This window comes from Exophiala xenobiotica (assembly GCF_000835505.1).
Source record: "Exophiala xenobiotica strain CBS 118157 unplaced genomic scaffold supercont1.1, whole genome shotgun sequence".
Taxonomy (NCBI): Eukaryota; Fungi; Ascomycota; class Eurotiomycetes; order Chaetothyriales; family Herpotrichiellaceae; genus Exophiala; species Exophiala xenobiotica.
Window position 1 is genome coordinate 5,109,984 of NW_013562494.1, and position 16,872 is coordinate 5,126,855.

The 16,872-nt window shown below is 51.3% G+C and overlaps 7 protein-coding genes across 12 annotated transcripts; 1 reads left to right on the forward strand and 6 right to left on the reverse strand.

Annotated features, from left to right (window-relative positions):
- Positions 1-69: 69 nt before the first annotated feature.
- Positions 70-3,122, reverse strand: PV05_02003 (uncharacterized protein). The gene is made up of 4 exons (XM_013467067.1): positions 2,977-3,122; positions 1,011-2,794; positions 812-964; positions 70-761 (listed from the first exon to the last, which is right to left on the reverse strand). The coding sequence occupies exons 2-4, from the start codon at positions 2,484-2,486 to the stop codon at positions 732-734; spliced, it is 1,659 nt and encodes a 552-aa protein (XP_013322521.1). The 5' UTR covers positions 2,487-2,794; positions 2,977-3,122; the 3' UTR covers positions 70-731.
- Positions 3,123-3,418: 296 nt separating this feature from the next.
- On the reverse strand, positions 3,419-4,219 carry PV05_02004 (uncharacterized protein). Its single transcript, XM_013467068.1, has 3 exons — positions 4,011-4,219; positions 3,924-3,961; positions 3,419-3,865 (listed from the first exon to the last, which is right to left on the reverse strand). The coding sequence occupies exons 1-3, from the start codon at positions 4,087-4,089 to the stop codon at positions 3,635-3,637; spliced, it is 348 nt and encodes a 115-aa protein (XP_013322522.1). The 5' UTR covers positions 4,090-4,219; the 3' UTR covers positions 3,419-3,634.
- PV05_02005 lies at positions 4,088-8,055 on the forward strand. 2 transcript variants are annotated; one of them, XM_013467069.1, is made up of 4 exons: positions 4,088-5,840; positions 5,892-6,020; positions 6,073-6,822; positions 6,894-8,055. In XM_013467069.1, exons 1-4 carry the CDS (start codon positions 4,665-4,667, stop codon positions 6,921-6,923), a joined length of 2,085 nt encoding a protein of 694 aa, XP_013322523.1. In that variant the 5' UTR covers positions 4,088-4,664; the 3' UTR covers positions 6,924-8,055. The 2 variants fall into 2 exon arrangements, with proteins under 2 accessions (XP_013322523.1, XP_013322524.1); XM_013467070.1 differs by having other exon boundaries at positions 6,073-8,055.
- PV05_02006 lies at positions 7,885-11,342 on the reverse strand. 5 transcript variants are annotated; one of them, XM_013467074.1, is made up of 5 exons: positions 10,940-11,342; positions 10,854-10,882; positions 10,687-10,804; positions 10,491-10,638; positions 7,885-10,444 (listed from the first exon to the last, which is right to left on the reverse strand). In XM_013467074.1, the coding sequence occupies exons 1-5, from the start codon at positions 10,985-10,987 to the stop codon at positions 8,172-8,174; spliced, it is 2,616 nt and encodes an 871-aa protein (XP_013322528.1). In that variant the 5' UTR covers positions 10,988-11,342; the 3' UTR covers positions 7,885-8,171. The 5 variants fall into 5 exon arrangements, with proteins under 5 accessions (XP_013322528.1, XP_013322529.1, XP_013322526.1 ...); XM_013467075.1 differs by having other exon boundaries at positions 10,491-10,804; XM_013467072.1 differs by having other exon boundaries at positions 10,854-11,342.
- A 200-nt stretch (positions 11,343-11,542) lies between these two features.
- Positions 11,543-13,244, reverse strand: PV05_02007 (uncharacterized protein). Its single transcript, XM_013467076.1, has one exon. It carries the CDS (start codon positions 13,053-13,055, stop codon positions 11,889-11,891), a length of 1,167 nt encoding a protein of 388 aa, XP_013322530.1. The 5' UTR covers positions 13,056-13,244; the 3' UTR covers positions 11,543-11,888.
- A 531-nt stretch (positions 13,245-13,775) lies between these two features.
- On the reverse strand, positions 13,776-15,443 carry PV05_02008 (uncharacterized protein). The gene is made up of 5 exons (XM_013467077.1): positions 14,676-15,443; positions 14,582-14,627; positions 14,188-14,525; positions 14,032-14,140; positions 13,776-13,980 (listed from the first exon to the last, which is right to left on the reverse strand). The coding sequence occupies exons 1-5, from the start codon at positions 15,264-15,266 to the stop codon at positions 13,844-13,846; spliced, it is 1,221 nt and encodes a 406-aa protein (XP_013322531.1). The 5' UTR covers positions 15,267-15,443; the 3' UTR covers positions 13,776-13,843.
- A 145-nt stretch (positions 15,444-15,588) lies between these two features.
- On the reverse strand, positions 15,589-16,814 carry PV05_02009 (uncharacterized protein). Its single transcript, XM_013467078.1, has 3 exons — positions 16,671-16,814; positions 16,495-16,583; positions 15,589-16,442 (listed from the first exon to the last, which is right to left on the reverse strand). The coding sequence occupies exons 1-3, from the start codon at positions 16,687-16,689 to the stop codon at positions 15,726-15,728; spliced, it is 825 nt and encodes a 274-aa protein (XP_013322532.1). The 5' UTR covers positions 16,690-16,814; the 3' UTR covers positions 15,589-15,725.
- Between the last annotated feature and the right edge of the window lie 58 nt (positions 16,815-16,872).

A 16,872-nucleotide genomic window follows, 5' to 3' on the forward strand; every position in this document is an offset into this window, starting at 1 on the left:
GCTATTTATTAGCACCGCCTATTAAAATCACTGCTCACCACTTTTGGTTCTTCCACCAGCGGATTTTCGGCCAGCTCGATTTTCAGAGCTTCCAGTACCGGCTGTTTCATGACCAACCCTCCGTTCTGGCGCGTTTACTCTGACAATTTACTGCTTCGCTTTTCCAAGTGGGAGCATGTCTCAGGCTTGGAACCTGGGCCTTGGCAAGAGGATGGATTCTTCTGTAAAACATTCAAACAAAGTATTCGGTACAGTTAGAAGTGAATCGCGCTCTCCCATTGTCGCCACGTCACTTGTCCTCGTCATCAATCTTGTCCATCGTTGCGTTTCCTGTTCGCGGTCTTCAATCCTCACTCAAAGGGTCAAGACGATGCCTTTCAAAGACGTATCCTTATTCCTGCTCGTCTTTCGGACGCTGTGATTCCCCTTACTCTAAGCTTTTGAGAAATGTACGCTTTCGAGATGCACCAATGCAGCTCTTCATCCGGGTAAGATCATAATCCTGGGCCAACGCCGGTGCAACGCCTGTGGCGTAAGGCTGAGGAGTTCGTAGCGTGTCACAGAGATGCATTCCCAATGGCGACCTCGGCTGCGTCTCCGGAAAGGGTTGGCTCATGGGCTTGCCCCTGCAACCGAGTTCACTGAGGTCAATCGTACGGACAGCAACCGAGGTCAAGCTGTCCCGCTGAAGACCACCATCACATTGTCCTGTCTCACGAAGAAGGATCGGCTCAGAAACTCTGAGCCGATACTTGTGCGGGCTACAACATCATTAGCTTCGACCACTAACAGAGTGAGTGGAATAACGTACCGGACTGTTGAGCATGTTCTGTCGAGCATTTCTGCCTCTCTTGATGTGGCTCTTGAGAGCACTCGAATCCAAGGGTTTCAAAAGTTCAAAACTGCACAAGAGGTTACTGGAGACCGACATCACGGCACCCCAATTGTCGAACTCGCCACAGTACTAGGAAGATTAGCATGATATGCGGTCCACGGGGCGATTGACTTACATTCGGGGCAGAGAACACCGTGACGAGCAGTCTGTCATTGAAGAACTCGTAACCGTCTTCAACCACCATATGTGCTCGACAAACCAAGTCGAAGTCGTGTCGTGCAAGAAAATCGACTATCACTTTCTTTCCAAAGCAATAGCTCACGCCACGTTCATTAGAGTCCCAGTCTTGGTCCATATCTGCTGGATCACTCCACAATAGATCATTGAGCAAGCCGTAGTCTGGAACATCGGTAGGCCTGGCTATCTGACGAATATCGTCCATGTGAGACAGACTAGGCGATAATCCGCCATGGACGCAGAAAATCTTGTCCGCCACAATTGCAGCAATTGGCAAGCAGTTGAACGTGTCGATAAATGTCTTCCAGATCTTGATATTGCACCTTCGTTTGCATTCGTCGTAAAATCCGTATACACGAGTGACGTTTGCGCATTCATGATTACCTCGCAGAATGAAAAAGTTTTCCGGATACTTCAGTTTGTAGCAGAAGAGTAGAAGAATCGTCTCGAGAGATTGCTTTCCACGATCGACATAGTCCCCAAGAAAGAGGAAATTTGCATTCGGCGGGAACCCGCACATCTCGAACAGACGGATGAGGTCATTGTACTGGCCGTGGATGTCGCCCACGATTTTAACAGGAGCATTCAATTCCAGTAATGCTGGTTGAGACAGGAGCACTTCCCGCACGGCGGCACAAATCGCGGTGATTTCTGCATTTTTGAGACAGACGGCTTTCGTAACCTTGGTAGTGTAACCAGCATCCAGAAGGCGGGAGATCATGTCGTCAAGGTCCATATCATTGACGTCTCCAATTCCCATCCCTCCACCAGGTGATGCGCCAGGCAGTTCTGCTAATTTGGCTCGCAAAGAAGCCTTTGTCTCTGGAGCCCGGGGATTTATTTGGTTTTCGCGCTTGACCAAGATCGAGTCCCCCGCCTTTTGTGTAGACGAATGATGGTGCGCCTGGTGAGGTCCCTCATCAGAGACGGCACCTACTTCTCCCGTCCGTTGGGCACGGTCTACTGACTTGTGGCCTTTGCCTACAGACTTGGAGGTCGGTGATGGCGGACGTGCCGGCGTCGCAGTTCCTGGCGACGGAGCCTCATCTTCAGCGTCTGTCGGCGAGGTCGGAGATTCTACCACCGGTGCATTTGTGATCCTCTCTCTGGTCACCCTGGATGAACCCGAACGGCCACTGGCAACCGAAGCAGCATCTCCTCTGTCATTGTTTGATTCATCGATTCCGGTTAAAGCAGAGCCCGAAGCTCTTGGGCTGTCATTAGTCTTGTCCTCCGATGAGCTCTTGATCTTGCTCCTGATCGAAGATCGTATAGACCTCGAAGTGCTTTCCTTCGTATCAGACTTAGATATGGAGGGGTATTGCTGCAATCCGTCTGGGACTAGATTCGAGGAAGAACCGCTTTTCAGAGGTGTTCTGCTTCCATCGCTACTCTTTGACTGTTGTTGGCCCATTGAATAGTCGCGAGCTTAAAACGAGTGGCGTGATGGAGAAAGCGGTACGGGCGGTCGTAGCAGGTTCAGGGAGGTTTGAGGAGTGAGATAAGCAGCCGCTTTGAGGAATGCGTTTTGGCGGCTGGATAACTGTGCACTCGGGAAGGAGCACACGTGTCGTATGCTCAGGTGAATTCGTCTCGCAAAGAGGTGTAGATACGAGGAAAGATGTCGTTGAAGCGGTCTGTTCGATTCATACGGTGGTAGGGATACGCGGCAAGGGTTTTCTCAGTATGCTCTGGTTCGGTCGAGGCGTGCCTCTATCTCGCCTGCAATAAAATCAAGCAGATTGTTAGCAGCTGAAGAGCTAGATATCATTGGATTTGGTATTGAGCGGTTTCAGCGGAGAAGCCACGCCAGTCCGACCCAGGGGACCCAGATGTCGCATGGAGCCTTGCGGTGAAACAATGTTGCGTCACCACCGGGAGGGCAGGATAAGAGCGGGACTAACCTTGAGCATCTGGCGAGCTGGTGCAGGAAAGACGGTCGGCAACGGCGTCACGAGATGCAGAATGCAGACAAAGAGATGTGAGGATAATGAGTAGGTGGAAAGCTAGGAACAATGAGTAAAGAGGTGCTTTGTGGTTGATGCTTTTCTGCTGCAAAATAAGCCAACTAGCCTGCGCTGCGCAGGTAATGACTCCCGGACCGTTGTTTTTCTATAGCTCCGGGGGCTGTCGGGGCCTTCATCGACTTGGAGGACTTGTACCAAGCGAGCCAAACGGCGCTGACCCAGCAGCCTAGAATTTCCTTGGCGCCAAACGTCCTCTCCTCTCTTCGTGCTTGGCCAGTCTCGCCCAGTCGTGGTCTGCCCGGAAACACAACCACATGGCCATCTCATCTCACGTACATAGCAAGATAGCAACCCAGGCACCTGAACCGAGCCAGCAACGGAGCGTCCTTCGTCTTTCGCTTAGCGATACAGTAAATTAAATGCTTTGTCGACCACGCGATTTTATCACCGCGTCCAACATTTTATTTCCGACCTTCAATTCTCTTTGATAACATATCCGAAGCCTTCAAACGCCAACACTGAAGATGGGACTCCACAACTCCTTGGTACCCAGCGAGTGGTGAGCTTGTTATGTTGCAGCCCAGGCTCAAGAGTTTCATGATTTTGCTCGCAACGATAAAGACTGTCCACTGGGCCACTCCCTCTTGTCCTCAACTTCTAGCTTTGCTATCTGCTTGCCCGGGACTACAATGAGTCCGACAAATCTCGACGTCATGTCAGCTCTACTAGTCTGTCCAGAGATTTTGAGCTTATCAATGGCAGCTCTCTCAGAGCCCCTAGAGGGCATGCGATCCTCGAATGTATTGGAGAGGATGATGTTACTGTCCTGCAGTATGTTAGCACATTGGACTTAAGTCCTGTGCCTTTCCTCATGATAGTCTTACGTTGTCCGTACATCGAAATGTCCCGGTGAACAGCCGACCTATCTCTGTTAGACAACTGCCAACGTAGCTGGTTCAGAGCTATTGTACCGTCTGGCACAGTCACATGCAAAGTTTTCCCTAGCAGAGATTCGAGGAATTGGACGGCCTCCGCTTCCTCCATCTTCATGATTTGGAATCTCGACAGTGGCAAGGGAGATCGAGAGTTCTTTCCCTGTCACTGCCACTCAGCATATCGGAAGCAAATATGTGACGTCGCTATTATCCCGCACAACTGTGAACGGTAGGGGAACCACAGGTGTAGAGCCTCAACACGCCCACACACGCCTCACATGTATTGATGCTCCGGGCAGAAGGGTGGGCTTGGCGAAATACGGCGAAAAGTTCTCCCGACCCCGGACATATCGAACTGACGGCAGCACCCAGGTCGATCTGAAACTCATCTCACTACATGTGCCAGTTTTCCAAATCGATGAACTGCATCCATGCGAGGCTCTACAACGCAATATGGCTTGCAGGCCTCAGTTACTGCCAGCCAGCCGGTTCACTTCATCTGTTCCAGGTTCAAGCCTGACCTCACTTCTCATTCACTGCTTCGGTTGTGACAACTTACCACAGTTAGACCTGTTGCTTGAGCTCAATATGTCTTTTCTTAGCGATTCAACTCTCCGCTGGTTGAGACTCTATCCGCCAGGCCACCTCTACCTTCGCTCTTGCCCCTGATTCCACGACGCGAAAGTCAAGATGGCTCATCGAGGGACTGTTCGTACTCTAGACGCATCCGCGCCGAAACATGTCTGGACTCCTGGCGATCGGGAACTCTTGGGAGTTATTCAGAGACTTTACGACATTACAAATATCGAGATAACCCAACTATTCAACACTGTGAATCGGACACGACTAGAGCAAGAAGGGTTTCGGAACGGCCTCAGAACGACCGCTATCTCGTCCCAAATTGCCGATCTCAAGCGGACAGATCGAGGAGGCGTTTTCCAGGATGTACTGTCGATGAGTGCATCTAACGTGCGAAACAGATTTAGCGTGCTGATCCTTAACATTGAGCAAGCTGCTGCGACCCTTGGCATCGCCCTTCCTACTCGCCATGGTGGAAGTTTTTCTGCTGTCTCTCTAACGCGGCGTTTACCGAAGGCCAGACTTGATGAGTGGGCTACAGGATCTGAGGCGTCAATGTCACCTCCAGCTCGGAACCACGTCGTTGTCGAAGTCAGCGCTCCGAAGAGGAGGAGAATCATTGCCACTCCTTCGCCAAGCGGGTCACCAGCATATATAAGCTCAAGCTTTGCCGAAAGTCAGTCACCTACGACAGTTTCGGCGTCAACTCCAGATATCGACTCCGACTCTACCGGAACCTGGAAAACTGACTCGGACTCTGACGGCGGAGATGAATATCTTGCCATAACCGACAATGATTTTCCAGCGACGGCGTCAAGGATCAACCCTCGTCTGAAGATATCCTTCAATCATAAGCGAAGGTCTGCTCGTCAACGACCTCGCCTATTATTTCGGGCTTTCGATCCTACTCACGGACTCACAGCCCGACAATTTCTGCATTCATCTCAAATTCCGACACCTTCAGCGAAGGACAGTCAGGAATTTCGTACCATGGCATTCCGTCATCTTTCCATCGACGAAAACTTTCAGTCCCCTTTTCTTTCGTGGACGGAGAGTGCTTTTCGGTCTCTTAAGCTCATCGCGAAAAGTGCCTTATCGCTCTCCTTAGCCATAATCGACTACAATGTCTACGAAGACGCTCAAGAAGGGAGATTCGGCAAAGACACGGGCCTATGGCTTGTACCCCATCTCTGCGACATTCACGGATTTACCGCGCTCGAGAAACTGCAAGAAGAACCATCCACTATAGCTCCGAGGAATCGGAAAGGTTATACAGGTATTGGCGAGGTCGGGCACTCCGAGAGTTCAGATCGTTCCAGGTTGCTAACCTCCTAATAGTTTTTGAGCTGGGGCTCCGTTACCTGCGACACAATTGCAATTCTAGATACAGAAGCAGCTATGAAACTGTATCAGACAATGCACTGTATTCAAGAGCTGTCGCACGAATCTGGAGTGCTTGTCAGCCAGGTAAGAATAGAAGTCCTTGAGCTATTGTACGGAGCCTAATTTATGTAACCAGTGTCTCAATGATGTCCTACCAATATACAGAGAAGTTGTCGCGTACAAGCTATTGAGGAACTTCGAGGTTCTAAGGCCTAGTCAAGGTCCCTCAGGTGCGAGCTACGAGACTTTCGTGGCTGGCCTCTACGGCACTGCTTTAGCCGACCATTTCGACATCATTATCGCCGAGTCCGAATCAGGAATGATTACCCAGGGTGAGATCAATCTATCGCAGCAGGATCCGATTATTCCGTCCACCTCGAAAGGAGCAATAACTGTCGAGATCCCGACCAAAATTAGCTCTTCTCCACCTGACGAATCTTTCCGTCCCAGCGTTGAGGCATTTTCTTCAGACCAGGGCGTCCTACAATCACTGATCGATATACAACTATCTATCACGGGTGAACCATATGGAATCATCATCGAAAAAGACGATGGTTCTTCTTCGGGCGAGCCTAATGGAAAGATACAGATAACATCCAGCCCGGCAGAACTTATGAAACGTCACTTCGAAAAGCCTAAGGAGACCGTATATGTCCAGCCACAGGTCTTGCAGCTGCCTAAAGAAGATCCCCTCCTCAAGCTCAAGCCTGATACTCAAGACAATTCTGGTAGGGATACGTTTCTCTACCCTACCGACAAAGACGATTCTATCATCAAAGACGAGCTCGAGGACGTTTTTATGAAAGAACTCCTTGAGACAGCGAAGATATCTCCCCCGCTTCCCTCGAACGTCGACTCAATTCCTATGGCCAAAGATTACTCGGAGGTGAGTTTACAGACAATAATCGAAGAGAATACAGACGTCCTCGAAACCAAACCACTAAAGTCGCCGAGAAGATCACAAATAAAGAAGCGATCCCTGGCTAAAATCGACGTCTCGAAGCTCTTTGACCGCCACAAAGCGAGCCTTTCGACCCGTACCGAACATATCGCTTCCACCTCCGCTACGTGGCCAGCTCATTCTGATGTACCCATGGCCAATACTAGATATTCCGCATCTATAGTCGACCTCACGAATGACGCTGGCGCTGGCGCTGACGTCCGAAGCCCGCGGCCTAAGAAACGTCAGACACTATTTGGTCCACAGGGAAATGCGGTCGACCTAACAACAGATGCAGGGCAAGAGACACCGCACACCACGCCGTCAAACACACAATCTGGCGCTCAGGAACCCAACAGCATTGTCAATACTATTGGCACTAATGATGCTAGTCTTGATCTGCACGAGGTCTTAGATGTAGCGGACGACGCCGACGTGCAATACATCGGCTCCGCCACCGTCCATCATCGGCGTCGGGTGAGAACCACTACACACACTGTCCTGACGGTTCGATCCCGGAGTGTCAGCGAGAGCTTGACATTCGCCCCTCAACCAGGATCGAAATCATAGGTCAGGCGATTGACGGTGCAGTTTCAGAACACCTTGATCGAACACATGAGCAACGAAAAACTGCAACTATTGAACGAGCTTGCAGAGGTTGAATTGTTATTGTGTTATTGGAAGACATTCCTGATCGTGCTGGAAGACAGCACAACACCCGTCTACCGCGTCCTGTCTCAGAGATCCATGCAGCCTCGACAGAATGTTACAGCATCTCACTGTTTTTTGACGGCAAGCATTTCTTGCATGGAAAGCGAAATGCAAAAGTTGGAACACACCAGGAAGAGTCCTCCGCTCATCTGCCAGCAAAAAAGCAAGAAACATTTCGGAGTCAGAAGCACAATCCCCCGACTCGGGTATGGCAGCATTGGACAGCTAGCTGCAAGATGAGAGACACCCAAAAAGAGCTCGGCAAGGAAGACAGAGAAAGGAAAACCTATTCCGTCCATGTCACCTATTGCACCTCAACTCCATTCCACCCGTTGCCGTTTCGATCCACATGGTCCCCGTAAGTGTCCGTCGCTAGTAATCTCTCGATGACATAAAACATGATATTCATACAGTATTATCATTACGAAGAAGAAAGCCCCATCATCAACCGTGATGCCCCGATGCTGCTCGATGCCTCGACGCCATATTCAAGCCCAGGCTCAAGCCCAAGTCCGGCACAGACTGCTGCGTTTAATGTGGCATCAGACATCACTCAAAGTCATGCTATCCCTTTTTTCATAGCTTCATACCTTGAAATTCTTCAACCCAGCAACGATATCGTCTTCTTCACCCTCGCCATCATCCCAAATCGTGATACTCTGCACCCTCTCCCCCTTGCCCAACTCAACGGCCTGAAAGGCATCGACCTCTTCAACCTCGTCCTCTTCATCCTCGTCTTCCTCGCCAATAGCGGCATGCCCGAGCCCTTCATGTTCTTCCTCTTCTTCCTCGATGATCTGGCTCTTCCTTCTACCTTTCCCACTTCCCCTCCGACCCACGCCCGCGCCCGAGCCCAAGAACGACCCAAAAGCATGATTGATCTTCCCATCGCTTCCCTCCCTATTCCTCCCGGCGTCGGCGACAGCCGGGCTGCCAAACGCGGCCGGCACACTCCCTGCCGAGAAGAATGCCGCATTCAGCATGGGCCCCTTGAACGGACTACGCTTCCTCTTCGTGAACATCAATCCCGATCCAAACCCGTGTGGCGTGCTCGGCAACCCTTCGTCTTGTATCCCCGATAGTGGGCGCGGCTGTAAACTGGCCTCTGGCCCACGCGGCGTCCTGACCACTCTAACATTGCTGGGGAAGCTATGTGTCGTCGGCGTGTTTGGGAGCACTTTGATCGAATTATGTGGGGACCGAGCCGCGCTGCGACTGCCCGGACTATGGATTGTGTCCAGACTATTGCTGCTCTGACTCGACGCTTTGCTGTGCGATGTATGTCTTGGCATGCTCCGAACCGATGATACGGATGAGGAAGTCGACTTGCGACCGCGCAGGCCAGCCGAACTGTGTCGGTGGAACGACGAGCGCGGCGTAAGCGGAGATGGTGAGAGAGATTTGCGGTGCGATCCTACCAGCGCGCCGTCAACGCGAGGGCCGGACGTTTTGATCGCAATTACCGGACCTGAGTTTGATACGACGGGCGTCAAAGCCGAGCCGTAGGAAGATCTGCGTGAATTGACGGGCGGAAAGTTTCTGCTTGTCCTGTCGAGTGCAGACGTACTCTTCGAGTTCTGACCGACATTTTTCTCAGTATGGCCATTGAGCAATTTGTTGCCTTTAGCTCGGACAGGTGACTTGGCCTTTTTCGTCGACTCGACGAACCAATGCTTCAGTGCCGTGAGTTGGTTCAAGAATTGTCGGTTGCGTAGCTTCCCACCGCGCCGCTTGTTAATGCCGTGGATAGGCCCAAGCAAGTCTGGGTTGGTTGAGACTATTTGGAGTGTGCTGCTGCGTCGGCTTCGTTCTTTCGGTGGAAGCGGTGGGCGCGACCCACTCTGTGAGCGGACCGAATCCTTGTCAATTGGTGGTGGTGGTGTGGCCGATCCGGGTGATTTCACAACGTCTCCTTCTGGAAGTTGAGGTAAGTCGCTGACGAGTATCTGGGGCGTGCTCCTTCGCTGGGTCCTCCCTCTGCTACTACTCCGGCGTCTTTGCGTCTGCCCGGTTAGGCCCTCTTCGTCGACCTCGAGGAGTGTGGGCGCAATTCTTTCCAAACGACTACTTGCACCACTCAGCCTCCGCAGCAGTTTCATGTCTGCTTCTTTTTCTCTTCGCTTCCGATCACGCCGTGCTTGCTTCCTCGTCTCCTTCTCGATCAGAAGCGCCCACCATCCTGCCAGGCCATCGCACCTCTGCGCAAGGACGTTCTCAATAACCTTGTCTATATCAACACCTGCGGCTCTCATCCGTTCCAAGGTGTCTTTCTCCAACTGTGTCGAGAAAGCAGCCGGTTGAGACAATTTCAAGATGGCTTGCTGCGCAGGCGCGTGGTCGGCTAAAAATTGGTCGGCCAGGACGTCTGACAGACTCGGCCTGTACAGCTGTCTTTTAGACAGTAATCTGGAAATCAGCGTCTTCGCCGGCTCGGGAAATGAATCGGGATAGACAGGATCATCCTTGAGTATTTTTGCCTTGGTGGCCGCGTCGTCGTCCTCGTCGAATGGCAATTCTCCCTTCAGCAGTGCGTAGAGAATGATTCCCAAACTCCAGACGTCGACTTTCTCTCCTGCGTACTTCTCCCCTTTCAGCATTTCTGGTGCGCTGTAACATACCGTCCCACAGAACGTTTGCAGGTAACTCGCTTTGCCCTCATATTCTCTGGTGAAGCCAAAATCGCACAATTTGACATTGTCGTGCTTGTCGAGGAGGACATTCTCCAACTTCAGGTCGCGGTGGACACATGATTTGCTGTGTATGTAGGCGACGGCGCCCACCAGCTGGGTAAAGATTTTCTGTACTGTCTCAACGGGAAGCGCGCCGTTTTTGCATAAGTAGTTGTATAGTTCGTCGCCTGCTCATGTTCAGTACGCTTCGCGACAGATCCACAAGACCCATACCAGGACAGTATTCCAAAGCCAACCACACATGGGTCTCTGTTATTATGACTTCATATAACCGCGCAATATGGGGATGGATGAACTGTCGGTGGTGATGGATTTCCCTTGCGAGATTCCCATCCTCCTTGTTCGAGGCTTTGAGGACGACCTGCCCCCATCTTAGTGACGGATTCCTCCTCATACGTGCGAAACCAACCTTGGAGCCATGTATGAGATTGTGTCGGGCGAGGTAAACTTTGCCAAACGACCCCTTTCCAATGAGTTTCCCTATAGTGTAGTTCCCGACGCTCTTGAGCTCCTTTGACGAGAATTGTCTGCGAGAGTGTTAAAGAGTGTGTAGACACACAGTGTTGTGATGCTCACTCGAGTAGTTCGGAATAGGAGCTTGCAAGCTGTTGTCGCATGTAAGTCAGTGCCGGCTCTTCTCAACGGCGGTGTGAAGTGTGTACTTTTGCTTTATGTTGCTGAAGCTCCGCTCTGGTCTTGGGAGCTTGCATCCCTCGAGACGATTTTGCTGTTTGGTTTCACAGAGCAGTTCATGCGGGACCTCGAGGGTGAAGGTGAGGGTAACATGTGGATATGTCTAGGAGAAGGCAATCCCTGTCGTCGTGGGTGCGCGATCGTATGTGGCTTTCGATTGCGAGGTTTGCGCAAGACATGGACATGCAGGAAGTCTTCAAGAGCGCATAGGCCGTGCGGTCGCCGTTGGTAGAAGTCTAGGTCTTGTTCGTGAGTGGTGATGGCATTGAAGGCCAGGCGTGACATCGGCAGCGCAGTGTGAGTCTCGAGGTCAGTTGCGTGAGCAAAATCAGGGTCCCCTTATGCGTACCTAAAGGCTGTGGTGGAGGCGTCAACGGCGAATGCTCAATGGCGGAAAAAGGCTGCAAGAGCCCGAGGAAATTTTAGAACCCTTGTTTAGGGCCCGTCAACCACGGTATGGCACCTAAGTTAGTTGATCCACATTCATCCCCGGAAGACGTTGAAAGCCTTTGCCCAATCTCTATATTCGTATTAAAGGCCTCACTAGCCCTACGGATCATCGATGTACGCGCCTCACTTATATTCAGTATAGTATTCGCCACTCATCGAATTCTGGAATATCTCAAGATAGGTCTTCACAGGGCCGTGGGCGGCTGACGCAAGCCTCCTTGACTGTTGAAGACTCACGCCTGATACAAGCCTCGAGACAGTTCCGAGAACCCGAGGGATAAACCTGGAGACAAGTCACGCTCATGGTCGAATCATTTACATAAATTTTACTCTCAAATGCAATGGACTGGATCTCAGAATCATCCAATCGTCCCAGACGCCGCGCTCAAAATACATCCAACAGCTATTATATACACGTTGTCTCTGATCCATCATCAGCATCATTGTCGTCGTCAATGTCCAGCTACATCATTGTCTGGGCGGAGAATTACTCCTTATATTTTGCAGCTGCTGCTGTTGCGAAGACGGCAATTCAGAAAGCATGCTGTATCGGTCCGATGGTCCAGACGTCTCGGACTGGCTGCCCCCGTGTCCGAATTGTGTGCTGTATCGATATTGATTCGTCATGTCTGAAATCGTACTCATCCGATCTGAATTCGTTTGTGGGTTTGGTGAACCCTTCTGCGTCGCCTCCTGGCTCGACAATTCCGAGACCATGCTCATCCGGTTGTCAGGGCGGGACGTGTGGTCAACCGGTGGGGACAAATGTCCAGTATAATACATCGATCCAGGTAATTCAGCGACGAAAGACTTCGGGCCCTGCGGGGGTTGATGTAGCTGAGGATAATAACTCATGCGTTGTTGCTGTGTCGCATGATATGGCGGTAGACCATAGTTGCTCATGCGCTTGTCGTCGGCCCGGTACGCTGGATGATTAGCCTGTCCCTGCCATCCCAGATCCTGCTGAGGCGACAGCATCTGTGGAGACATAGGTCGCTCGGCAATCGGTGTGCTGAGCAACTGTGACCTGGCCATGACAGATCCAGGCTGGAAACGATGCATCGGGCTGGCTGGGGTCATTGGAATTCCTCCATTGGTCTGCACGTGTTCCTCCAATCGCTCTGCTTTCTTCATGATACGTTCGATGAGGACTTTGTGCGCATTATCGAGGTTCTTCCGGACAAACCCTGACAACATTCTATTGCATCGCATGTCGCAGTCCTCCCTCAGATACAAGCCTTGTCGGGGAACTTCAACTCCCAGCTCTCGTGGTTCCGGTGGCTCGCCCGGCAGCGACCCGCCTATGGACCACTTCTCTCGGATGTCAAGCCCCGTCGGCGCATAGATATGTGTTTGAAGTCCGAAGGGTGTGTCGTGGAAGCATGCCTTGTAGCTGACCTTTCCCTTCACAAGGCCGCCGGGCAGATAGTGTACCTTGTCCGTCAACTCTTGCCAAACACAATCCAGGAATTCGTCGGCCGGGGCATCTCGCGGGGTCTTGATAGGATGGTGTTCGATCACCATAGGATTCAGTTCGATCATTTCGTCGTGATTATGAAGCATAGCTATCGCGACTTCTCTCGACACTTGCGAAGGAAGCGGGGTGATGTTCGTGAACAGCGTTCTTTTTGGCATTGTTATTACTGCTGACGCTCGCAGCGTCGAGGGAAAGGTGCCTCCTGGCGATCGATCACCTCTTCTCAACAGTATATAGTGCTTTGAATGAGTCGAGTACTTGGCTAGCTAGGTGCTAGCAGTTGCGAGTGTTCTGCAGTCTTGCGCGGCTGACGCTCTCAAGCACCGGAAAGTTTGGGAATATGAGGGGCCTGGGGAGCCTAGACATTGATGGGCCTGTGCCTAAATGAGATCTTGGTACTGGAGACTTGGGTCGTTCTAGGTAAAGATTTGGTGACACGCTAAGAATAGGCTAGTGCTTACCAAAGAAGGTGGCTGACTAGGATGGTTCGAAGCCAGTGGCCAGCATTCGACCTCCGAGTTCCCAGATCCGCGGCTTCAGCCTTCTTGATCGCTCGGCAGCCAATTCTTTCGCCTGATCTTCCACTAGCTCGGAATCTCAATCAGTGCAGACAGTTTCCTCACCGGCTTTTCGGACTGTAGCTGTTTCAAACATTGCTTGGCTCCTTCGCATTGATGGTCTTGAAACTCATAAAGAGAATCCACAGCTTAGACAGGAGACAGCCACAGGTCTCATGGCCGTGCTCGTATCAAGGTCGCCTTCGGGACTGTGCTGAAGATCGCTCCGACGGAATCTGGCCACTGTGGTCGCTGGATGATGGCATCACGGGCTGAGTCTAATACGCGGCGAATCAGGGCATGTCCTTGCACGGCCCCCCCCCGTGAGCGCCTCATGACCCAGGAGCCTCAGCACTCAGCTGAAGTCACCCCTGCATTCATATAGCACGTCAACTTCGCCGCCAAGCGACATTGTTGAGCTTCTCTACAGCTTCCTTACTGAAGCAAAATGTAGGGTCGAAATCCTTCAACGCTGGCTCCCCGTAGATGGCCAGAGTTGCGAGACCGAGATACGAGTGCAGAAGGTCTGGCCGGAGAGTTAGCAACAGACCCTACACAGAGAACGAAACTGGCGTACCAGGAAGCTCTCCAGGTGCTTTTGCAAAACCTCCAATCAAATGTGCAACTTTTTCGAGAAGATATCTTCTCAGAGCTTCAATCTCGACTAGTTCATGTTGTTGCAGGATCTAGATGGATCAGTCAGTTATTGGTGGTATGAGTCGAACGCACTCACAGCCAGAGCTCCCACATTCCAAAAGCAATAACAAGTGTCCGCCATCTTTCCGCATCTGCCGCAAAATCCAGCGATCACCTTCTGAGGGTCCAATTGCTCTTGCATGGCGGACATGTCAAGAGAATCGTTCTTCGGTTCAGCATCGTCCACTCCACCCTCGTCTTCATCTTCGTCTTCGTCTTCTTCTTCAACCCAAGTAGTCTGTCGATCGAGCATCCATCTGGTACACCCTGCGGTATCGACTCCGGCTTGCCTCGCTACCTCATGTGCTGGTGTCGGCGGTTTCTGGAGCAAGCCGAGAAAGGAGAGTGTCGCAATGCCGCAGTAGTTCAGACCGGCTGCCGCATCATCAGCTCAGTGCTCATCATTCCGTTCTTTTGTGTTGATAACGTACAGTGTGCTTCAAGAAGAGGCTGTTGAGCAATCCCACCATCATGACTCTGGTAATGGCTTCAGCAATTGCGAGACTGCGAGACGGTCCATCTTACTTGGCAGTTTGAAATGTACTCCTGCAATCTCACCTGGTCTATTGCACTCGTTTCAATGTCCGAGTCCGGCCCTTGCAGAAGCTTCAATGTGCCGACGGCGCACATGCATAGTCTTGGATCGTCGCCGCCTTCAATCTCGTCATCCTCGCCGAGATACTCTCCAAAACTGCCATTCTTTCTCTGTAAACATCGTACCCATTTCATACATTCTTCCCTCCTAACTCTGCTAAGGTCGTCTCCCAGCATTATCAGCGTAGCCAATGCGAAGTATGTATTGGGTAGATTCGCCGGGTCCCAGTGCCAGTTGTGTAGGCTTCTCATACCACCCAGCATGGTCCCTGTGAACCCTCGAAACCCGCCAGTGAAGGGCACTTGGCAGGAATAGATCCAGTCAATCCATCCTTTTCTTTCTTTTGCTGTCGTTGCAGTGTCTAAGGCGTCCAGTAAATCTAGAGCAGCCACTATGAAGAAGCCAAAACTCATTCGACTCGCCTCACCTGCAGAGTATGGTTCAGGCAGAAGCTGGGCGCAGCGTTTCCAGTATTTGATGTGGCGTTCTCTGTCAAGTCTCGGGCGGGAGTCAACCTCCATCTTACACCCAGAATATACTGAATTGTGGCCTTAGATTTGACACCTTTGATCCCCTTCCCCAATGACAAGTGCTGATACTCATTGAATTGACATCGGAGTAAGCCAGGTCTTCCCGTCTTCTGGCTCAAAGGTGTCCTTATCGATTGAGTTGGTAGATATTAATGAGTGGTGAGAGATGGGAATGAAGCATAGTGCATGGGTCATGAACGAGTACTACTTGTTCCCAATACATAGGGCTGGCGTGGCTTAGTCAAAACTAACCAATCAATCACGGTGACACCCATGACGAGGTTTATACTACAGATCTTCAATACTTTCGAGGTCGAACGAAATTGGATCCTCGATTGTCTGCAAAAATCGAATCGTCTATCTTAAATGCTATGGTCGTATCAAGAAAGCGTGCTTGTGTAATGGCCCGGACGGAATTAACAAAGATCAAGAGCGTAACAGGATCTCGCATCACATGAAATCGTCTTCCTCAAGGCCGTCGTCATAACTCGTGGTATCTGCAAGGCCTCTACCCATGTCTCGGGTAGCAGCAAGACTCGACTTTGTCTTGGCAGCCTTGCTCTTCTTGCCACCCTTCTCCTGCGCCTTCTCCTCTTTCATCTTCTCATTACTCAATGCAGTCAAGGCACTTGCTGCTTTCTTGATCTCAGAACTTGGCATATCTGCGCAGATTTGCTTGACAAAATTGGCCACCCAGAGAGGATAATGGGGCTTGGAGGATGACTGTGTGAACAAAGGCACCAAGGTAGCCGAAAGAGCGTCGAACTGCCCTTTAGTCGCCGGCTTGAATATTGTCAGTGTTGATAGATCGATGGTCTGCCCGGGGTTCGCCTTGTCTTCTATTATAAGTGCCTTGTTAGGAGCTGAGCGAGACTTGGGACCCATTCCGACATCGGCGAAAAGATCTTGTGCATGCTTGAGGTCGGCATCTTGTTCTGTTTGTCGTAGACGTGCGCGTTTGGTTGCCTCGTCTTCGTCTGAACTCTCCTCTTCCTCTCCTTCAACACGTTTTAGTCTGTTTGATTCTCGATGTTCCTCTATCCGCTGAGCCTTCGACTTCTTGTTTGCCGCGGCTTCAGCGTCTGCCTTGGCTTTGGCTGCGGCAGCTTTGGCCGCCTTTTCTCTTTCGACTTCAGAGTCTTCTTCTTCTTCCCAATTATCCGCGATCTGCACGCCGTCAGTCTCTTAATTCGTCTCTCGGGTAAACGGATCAGCGCACATCGTCGGAGTCTTCTTCGTCTGCGAACTTGCGCCGGGCAACAGGGACGTCTATAGACTCCTCATCGGAGGATTCTTCAGATTCGTCTTCTAAGCAGTCTCGTCAATAAAAGAACCGTGGTATCGCCGCCATGCACAGGGAGGCCAACTCCCCACAATGGCAGGAGGGCTACTCACCCCACTTAGACGGAGCCATGGTAGTAAGAAGATACTAGATCGGAGTTGGATGAAATACAGGTGAGGTTAAGGATGAGATTTGAGACGAAGGCCGGCGGGTGTCTTGCTGCTAATGGATTCGGTTGAGAGGGGCGTGAACTCCAGATGTAGGGTTGGAATAATTTTGGTCTTTGGTGACTGCGGATGGAAGCGATCTACGAAA

Excerpts from the sequence above, each read along its gene's own strand:
- PV05_02006 (XM_013467075.1), bottom strand. The coding sequence starts at position 10,987 with ATGCAAGCTCCCAAGACCAGAGCGGAGCTTCAGCAACATAAAGCAAAA. Across the intron at positions 10,805-10,853 it reads TCCTATTCCGAACTACTCGA|ACAATTCTCGTCAAAGGAGC; the intron begins GTGAGCATCACA and ends ACACTCTCGCAG. Across the intron at positions 10,445-10,490 it reads GGCTTTGGAATACTGTCCTG|GCGACGAACTATACAACTAC; the intron begins GTATGGGTCTTG and ends GAACATGAGCAG.
- PV05_02009 (XM_013467078.1), bottom strand. Across the intron at positions 16,443-16,494 it reads ACGAAGAAGACTCCGACGAT|ATCGCGGATAATTGGGAAGA; the intron begins GTGCGCTGATCC and ends GACGGCGTGCAG.
- PV05_02005 (XM_013467070.1), top strand. The coding sequence starts at position 4,665 with ATGGCTCATCGAGGGACTGTTCGTACTCTAGACGCATCCGCGCCGAAA. Across the intron at positions 5,841-5,891 it reads GTTATACAGGTATTGGCGAG|TTTTTGAGCTGGGGCTCCGT; the intron begins GTCGGGCACTCC and ends ACCTCCTAATAG. Across the intron at positions 6,021-6,072 it reads CTGGAGTGCTTGTCAGCCAG|TGTCTCAATGATGTCCTACC; the intron begins GTAAGAATAGAA and ends TTATGTAACCAG.
- PV05_02004 (XM_013467068.1), bottom strand. The coding sequence starts at position 4,089 with ATGAAGATGGAGGAAGCGGAGGCCGTCCAATTCCTCGAATCTCTGCTA. Across the intron at positions 3,962-4,010 it reads GCATGTGACTGTGCCAGACG|GTCGGCTGTTCACCGGGACA; the intron begins GTACAATAGCTC and ends TAACAGAGATAG. Across the intron at positions 3,866-3,923 it reads CATTTCGATGTACGGACAAC|GACAGTAACATCATCCTCTC; the intron begins GTAAGACTATCA and ends AACATACTGCAG.
- PV05_02007 (XM_013467076.1), bottom strand. The coding sequence starts at position 13,055 with ATGCCAAAAAGAACGCTGTTCACGAACATCACCCCGCTTCCTTCGCAA.
- PV05_02003 (XM_013467067.1), bottom strand. The coding sequence starts at position 2,486 with ATGGGCCAACAACAGTCAAAGAGTAGCGATGGAAGCAGAACACCTCTG. Across the intron at positions 965-1,010 it reads CGGTGTTCTCTGCCCCGAAT|TACTGTGGCGAGTTCGACAA; the intron begins GTAAGTCAATCG and ends TAATCTTCCTAG. Across the intron at positions 762-811 it reads AGAACATGCTCAACAGTCCG|CCCGCACAAGTATCGGCTCA; the intron begins GTACGTTATTCC and ends ATGATGTTGTAG.
- PV05_02008 (XM_013467077.1), bottom strand. The coding sequence starts at position 15,266 with ATGGAGGTTGACTCCCGCCCGAGACTTGACAGAGAACGCCACATCAAA. Across the intron at positions 14,526-14,581 it reads GCCTCTTCTTGAAGCACACT|CCGGTCTGAACTACTGCGGC; the intron begins GTACGTTATCAA and ends ATGATGCGGCAG. Across the intron at positions 14,141-14,187 it reads GGAATGTGGGAGCTCTGGCT|ATCCTGCAACAACATGAACT; the intron begins GTGAGTGCGTTC and ends TGATCCATCTAG.